The 8,062-nt window shown below is 36.4% G+C and overlaps 1 protein-coding gene across 1 annotated transcript; it reads right to left on the bottom strand.

The window, feature by feature from the left end:
• Positions 1–4,938: 4,938 nt before the first annotated feature.
• On the bottom strand, positions 4,939–6,908 carry LOC110026721 (protein YLS7). The gene is made up of 2 exons (XM_020727796.1): positions 5,225–6,908; positions 4,939–5,138 (listed from the first exon to the last, which is right to left on the bottom strand). Exon 1 carries the CDS (start codon positions 6,767–6,769, stop codon positions 5,303–5,305), a length of 1,467 nt encoding a protein of 488 aa, XP_020583455.1. The 5' UTR covers positions 6,770–6,908; the 3' UTR covers positions 4,939–5,138; positions 5,225–5,302.
• Between the last annotated feature and the right edge of the window lie 1,154 nt (positions 6,909–8,062).

Here is an 8,062-nt window from a genome sequence, read left to right as displayed (position 1 = left end):
ATAAATTTTTTATATATAATTATTTTAAATTATTTTATATTTCGAACAATAATGATTCGAACACGAACGAACGCATCACTGTTCGAGTTTGGTTCGTTTAACTAACCGAACGAAAAAAAAAATTTGTTCACGTTCGTCTCATTTACTTATCGAACGAATAAAACACGAACTCATTGACGAACCGAACACGAACTGTTTGCGAATAACGAGCTTTTTTTTCAGCCCTAATTGTATCAATATCTAATACACAAACAAAAAAAAAAAAAAAAAAAAAAAAAAAAAAAACCCAAAATTTTAACATCAGAAATTTTTATGTTAAAAATACAAAAGAGATAAAATTACGATATCTAGCTCCATTGAAATGATTTCACTGTGTCAATATATGCAACACAATTTTACAGGTCCTTGAATGACCTGAAGCAATGTTACATAAATTGCACAAAATTTCGTTAAGTAGCAAAAAATACTGTGGTTGGCGGTTGCAGAAGCAGGAGATCTTCATTAGATCGTCAGTGTATGATCTTGAGATTCAGCTCCCTCTCCTCCAAACTCGGGCATTCTTCTTGCTCAGAATCTAGTTCCTCTTCTCAAGAATGGGGTATAACTCTATTTATAGAGTTCATGTTGTAAATGAGAATTGAATCCGGACCCTCTGATCGGACAACCCAGAGATATCCTCTTAAATGGACAGAATACATACTCAAACTAACTACAATATATAGTTCTTCCATTTTGCATGATTTTTTTTTAATATATAAGACAACAAACTAAGAAACAACTATAAATGGAGCGCAAATCATCTAAATAAACAAAAGAAATGAAGGCTATTTACTGTCACTATCACAAGGAGATCTAGAAGGCTAGCATTCTCATGTGCATATGCCGGCTCATTTTTTCAATGTGAACTATTTCATGGACTCTAGAATAGGATCACTCCTAACTATGAAGGAATAGGGCACAATAAAACAGCTTTGAACGCTATACGTGATATATATGAGCTACGGGAACAAATGAATCGTGATTACCATCCCAAAGAATACATAGGTATTAAGCAAACACAGCTCGGATCACCTATGATGAGCTCTATATATATATATATATATATCTAAAAAAAAAGAATGGCCTGAGGCTATTATCCTCGGCCATTCCCGATGCGCCTAACAATTCGAATACCACACCCTTCACCAAAAGGAATCAAACCCCAAACCAGAGGGGACTTACAACTGACAAGCAGATGTCTGACTAATATATATATATATATATATATAGGATTCAACAGAAATCGCACGAGGTAGATTAATAGAAACCTCTGGTAAAATACCCACCAGTACCCGTAACCCAACAAAGAAAGTACATTACATTAGGGATACGTATGTATATCTATATATATGTATGTATGTACATACGTGAGAGAGAGAGATTGGAAGCTATTATGGATGTTGATGCTAACCGGATTGAATTAGGAACTACTATAGTTTTCTGATTTGTTGTAATTTTAATTTACTATAAATAAGCAGTAATGATTTATTTCTATAATAGTATTGATTGCTAGGAAGTAATAGGCAACTCTATGTATATCTATCTATTGTTTGTATAAAAAAAAAATACAACTTTCTGAATAAGGCTTTTTATAACAGGGTATAAAAGCAAGGTTAGGATCCTATAATGCTCTTCCATTCTTATTGTCATTCCATCTACCAAAGTTGAGATATATATAATATAATTTCTCAACAAGAGATCTGATTATCATGGATTACGAGAACAAGGGCAACCTAGTCATGGAAAAATTTCATCATCTGCAAGTAGCATATCACTACAACAATAACAATAACAACAACAACAACAACAATAAAGACTTAATCCCACTAAGTGAGGTCGGCTACATGAATCCTTTTTCTCCATTGCATCCTATTTAGTGTCATATTTTTATTTAATTCTAATAAATTAAGATCAATTTTTATACAAAAAGCCCAAGTCTTCTTAGGTCTACCTCTGCCTTTCATAACATAAGTCGAATATAAAACATCTACTCTCATAATTGGATCCTCAGATGATCGATATTTAATGGGGCCAAATCATCTAAAACGACTCTCTAATTTTGTATGTCACTGGAGCTACACCAACCCTATCACGAATATATAAAGTTGCATATGACTAAATAAAATAATTCTCTGGAGTGATCCCAAACTATGAAGATCTTCTTAAAAGGAAAAGGGAGACTCAGCCGACAATTATTCTAACTTCTGAAGATTCAAAGTTTACCCTTTGGAATGAAGATGGCTCCATGATTTTGTCCTGAATATAAAACTCCATGATGCCATAAAACTTGATGAAGCTTTCTCCTAAGGGCTGAGGAACGTAGGAGAGTTATGTTGGAAGCTCTAGACTCAAAATGGACCAGCCATGGTGCCCAACAGTAAGAAAAGTTCATGGGCCTATTGCTGCTGAACTTTGCTGCTGAACCTACCAAAAATGATCAGCCGAAAAAAAAAAACTTCAATCATAAAGAGAAACAGTGGTGTATCAACTAAAAGAAGAAGGGCATATTGAAGAAAATTGCTTGCAAATTTATGGAAAATCTTAACACTGATGAATGATACAAGGAAAACCAATCAAAGCGTTAACTTTTTATACAATTCAGAACTCAACTCAGTCAAAATCAATGGGCTAAGAGGATTCATTAACTTGAAAAGTCCTCTAGATCATGCCTTAGACAAGCCAACCACGAAAACTTGGGTCATGAACAAATAAAAAATCAAGGTTGCTAATAGATTACGAACCACGCCTACATGTCAATTTCTCCTTCAATTCGCCCTTAAAAATGGGCTGAATATTCCTAAATTTGTCATAAGTTTCTCATGCATTCATAAAATAACTAAAGATCATAAACATCCAGTGGTATTCTTTGCTGATCAATGTGTTTTTCAAGACTAAATAACAAAGAAAATGATTAGGTAAGCTAGAGACGAGAACACATTGTACCCATGTGAAAATAAGAATGAACAAAGAAATTTATCATAGTTCTCTGTGTCTATCAATTCAATGTTTAGAAAGATTATCGCTATTTAAGATTTTCGTCTTTTAATAATATATGCCAACCTTGTTATTTAAAAATACTGATATTAAATATTTCCAATACAGAATTTATGAATTTACAGAACACCATCGGGTGAAATGAGACCATCAATTCTCTTTGTTTTAATATAATAATATTTTGGGAAACTAAAAATTCCTCGTCTCAAGGACTAAAAGATTTGCGACATTCAAATGGCCTCAACAGTATAAAAAAAAGATAACTTCGGAATAAGCAGATGTATTTTTGTTATGGCGATGGAGAACTTGTCCTTTTCTCAATCTACAGAGTTACTTGTTTAACATTCAGTCTTCTCTAAATACATATTTGAACCATCTTTGTCATCCAATGTTTGGACTAAACATATATAGCCCATTGATTATACCTTTTCTTGTATGCTAACACAGCAGGCCTACTGCCTGACAACTAATTCATTTGATAGTTCTATTATTTTACGCTCGCACCCTATACTTACATAGAAGACAATTCTAGATCACATATTGCATGCAATTTTGATCATCAGTCAATACAAGCGGTTGGCACCAATATTATGTGAGATTGTCTTTTAGAGGTCATGCAAAACCTCACAGTGCATCACATCTATTCTCACAAGAATCTTTTCCTCTACACTTTTAGGCTCCGTTTGGCAGAGCTTTCCTTTTTATAAAATTTTGTTCAAAAGTAGTTCTTTGAAAAGCCGTGTTGTAAAGTTATTTGGAGAGGAGAAACTTCTAGAAGAAAAATAGAGGTTTCTCAAAAGTGTTCTAATAAAAGTACTGCAACCAAATAAACTTTCTGATTTTTTCTTCAAAATGGAGCCTTACTGTAGGTTTTCACCTTACAAAAAAGGCCGTGCAAATTCAGTCACAGATAGCCAGTAGTCAAGTGATCACAACAAACGAGTTGATCCAAAATAACATTTACAACAGTGATTGTTAGGTATGGCTCATATACCAGATAAGGAACAGATGCTAGAGCGGAGCGGAAGCATCTGTCCAAATTGGAGAGTATCGTTAAGTGGGTTGGGGGTGCGGGGTCAACACCCCCGCAGTACAATATAGGGGTATTTTTGTAATTTCACTAAAAATTGTATTTGTAACCCTATGGGAACCAATTTTCACTTCTGGAATAGAAATTGCCGCTCCACTCCCAAGGACATAGGCACATTGTCGAACCTCATAAATCTCTTGCGTTTTTTAATCTTCTTGCGATTTTATTTTCACTTCAGTAATCAAACACAACTTAAGATCTATTGTGCAAAAAAAATTCTTGTTAGCACTTGGAAGATGAATAATCCAGTATTGATATTTGCATTTGGCGATATATTTAATGTGAGAGTGATGAAGAAATGCATAGCATCGCATCACTTCAGAGTCTTAAAATAATTCGGATATAATTGGGAAGGGGGGATTGACCTCTGGACTGATTGCAAACGAGTGAAAAGCAAAATTTGAAGAACTAGACAAGCACAAAAGTAAAAAATTACCACCTTTTGGTTTATTCCAAATTCAGATTGGTGGCCAACGAACTATGTCGCTGTTCAAATAATCAATGGAAAGATGAAGCTGACAAGTTACTAATGAAGCTTCACACAAAAAAACTTCGATCATAAAATTAATTAAACATGTAGATGATTTTCTTCTCAGACAATAAATGTACGGAATTAAAAAAAAAATGAAAAATTACTCCTTGCCTAGAATTAAATAACACAATGCAGCAACTGTTTGTTTTAGTATTCTAGAACGGTATTCAAATAAAAATTCTATAATAATTGAACTAATATTCAATCAATACTTTCTCATTTTAAAACAGCTCATTCTTTTACCTACATTAATGAAGGATATTTAGCTGAAAAATAAAATATTCTATATACTCTAACCGAAATTACAAATGCATTCACAACCTCATTCTCATCTAGAACTACAAGCAGTAAAGTACAAAACAAAATTGCAGTAAAGAGATAACCTCTTGAAAATGCTGCCCAACAGACGATCAATCCTCAAAAGAAAAACCTTTTGATGATCAGAACAAAGTCATCACCAGGAAAAATGAAAAAGAAATCATCCTGTATTATTTAAAATCTAGTTCATTTAGAGAGCATTTACACAGAATAGCAGCAAAATTGTTCCTACAGATGATGTGACATGATACCTTTTTTATGTCTCATCAAGAAGAAGCATCTCTTCATTTATAAAACTTCAGCAGAGCATCCAAAAGATGTAGCTTGTATCATGATGTATTAAAATTTCTCCCAATAATCTCCAATAAAAACTCATTCCATGTATCGATTGGCCCCGGCATACACCAATGCAAGCAATCCTGCGGCGGTGGCTCACCATTTGGCCCCCTCTTTGTCTTCTTGTTTGGATCTGTGCTCCGATAAGGCCCTGGATGCCCATCCGGGCGATAGCCAAACACCTCTGTGATATCCATAAATATAAGCCTGGATCTGTTCCCAGCCTTCTCCACTGCTCGTTGGAATCCGTTGAATTGTTTCTCATGCATCACATCTGTGAATCCATTGCTAACTACTTCACTAACTGGGTTAACTTTTCCGGTGCATGAACCACCAGTATTCCATGCCCCACCTTCATAATGATCCGGCGAATATGATCGAACAATTGCCAGACCAGTAAAATTTGGATGAGTAGCTATGGCTTCAAGAGCCGTCTCCATGGATAAACCAAACGCCTCAACATTACTGATTCTCATATCAACTGTGGCATTTTGAGGGGGAGACCAAAGCTGACCTCCAACAATAGTTTTGTTAAGAATGTAAACTGATTGCTTAGCAAACCAATGGCCTGAGGAAAGCACAACAACATCAAAACCTGGGAGGAATTCCATGAAGTTCTTATCAGGTATGTCTAAATGGACCTTAACAATCCCCTCGGGAGCAAATTCCATTGCCTCGGAGCTGCTCTGAGCAAGCCAGGAGCACCATATGCGTACAATCATGGTTGAAGTGGATCTGAAGAACCACCTATGAATCCTTCTGTTGCCACGGTTTTTAGGCACTTCAACCTGCCAAAGAAGGCAAAGCAAGGACTCCATCTGATTCCTAGCAACCGAATCGCCCACAAATGCAAGGGTTTTACCCTTCATAAGTTGCAGAAACTTCTTCGGATCAAACTGCGGCAACTCACACAGATCTGGCTTCCATCTCCAGTTCTCATATTCCTTGTCAGGCCTTCCATTTCCCTGGCAATTCTGCAACTGTGTGATGATAGGACAGCTATTGTTAGTATACAGAGGTCCATCGGGATTATGAATCCATCTCCCATGGTACAGATCACAACTAGCATGGTCACCGGAGGCAAACATAGGGTTTGGGAAAGGTACTACTAAACCGGCATCAGAATCACTAAAATTGCCACCAAATTCCTTCGCAAAAGAGGGATTTAAACCGATTTCATCGGCACCTAAAGAAGAAGGAATGTCAGCATCATCTTTTCTCAAATCAGAAACAGCACCTGAAGTACCGATATCGACAGCGCGCGATCCACTGACCTCCTGGTGCGGTTTTCCTTGGAAGATGATAAGCGAGGTAGGAGATTGAGGTCTCCAGACCCGATTTATTCCCAAAAAGTAATCCTGGAAGAAGGAACTAATGAGAAGCAGAGAAGCGACGGTTAGAAAAATGGCTGAAGCTCCGACGATGGCGATGATTGAGGGTACTGATCGGAGGACGGCCATGGAGAAAGATTTGGAAAGGGACAGCTGATCAACATGGATTGAGAAAGAAGGTCTGAAACGCGGAATAATGATTGAAGTTTTAAGGGCTCTTTCCACTCGATTTGAGAAAAAACTAATCAACTGCACCTTTGATTATCATATTCCCTTTTTTTTTTCCTTAGTTTTTTTATTGCTATAAATAATTTCGTATTTTTAGTATGAACATAAAATTAGACACAAATTTAACATTAGATATTATGGAATTAAAAATTTTAGACTGCAAATGAATCAAAACATGTCCTCATTTGCCAAAATTTTATTTCACTTTTTATAAATAAAATAATGATATTTTTAATGATATGAATGATTTGGGTAATATAAATATAAAAAAAAAGGCTAGATGTTAGGTAGGTAAATGCGTTGGAGTTGGATGGTATATATATATATATATGTTCTAGCTGAGTGCCGAAGAAGAAAAGGAAAGGGATCGCGTGCGGGAATATAGAATAAAGTCGTTCACGTTTGTGCCTACAGTTCGCATCACAGCCGTTAGCGTCTGCACCCGACAGTTCGCATCTGCGGTGTCGTCTCGCCGCGGTTCTCTTGCGCGGCTTTGTTGAACTGAGGTTTTGACTGTGTCGAGCTCATTTGCAGTTCCTGTCTGTGATTTACTATCTTCTGCGTAGTGCCTCGACCTTTTCGGCCCTCTGCCTGATTTGCAGGGCTTCTCGATGGAGCTTCCTTCTTGTGGTGAACCTGACAAAACCTCATTTGCCCACGTTGTGGGTAATCCTCAGGGGGAGACGGTGGTTGTGTTCCCTTTAAGTTATAAGGAGAATTGTGATGATACATGTAACTGCCCCTTTATTACGAATGCAAACAGAAAAAATGGAAATGCAACACTCTTTTTCTCAGAGTCAAAAATTTCAACCCTGACCGACATTCAAATTTGTTCTATTGGAAAATTTCAGTGGGGACACCCACCTATGAAGGTTATCAGAAAAAGTTTTGATGACCTCAAATTAGCAGGAAAGTAGAATGTGGGGCTCATGGATGGGAGACATGTTTTGATTCAGTTAACCATGCCTAATGACTACATTTAGATTTTCTCCAAAAAATATCTTAACATTGCTGGTAAACATATGAAGCTACTCAAGTGGTCTCCTAATTTCGACTCAAATCATGAAACTCTCACTGTACGGTATGGTTTCTTTATGGTTTAGTTTACCTGGTCTCAAGTTGCATTTTTTTTCACAATCAGGTTCTCTACTCTATTGGGGTCATCCTTGGGGATCTTTTGAAACTAGATTTGTC

Source organism: Phalaenopsis equestris, unplaced genomic scaffold (genome assembly GCF_001263595.1).
Source record: "Phalaenopsis equestris unplaced genomic scaffold, ASM126359v1 Scaffold000399, whole genome shotgun sequence".
NCBI lineage: Eukaryota > Viridiplantae > Streptophyta > Magnoliopsida > Asparagales > Orchidaceae > Phalaenopsis > Phalaenopsis equestris.
Note: the sequence above shows the minus strand (reverse complement) of the source record. Positions and strands in the feature narration are given on the sequence as shown.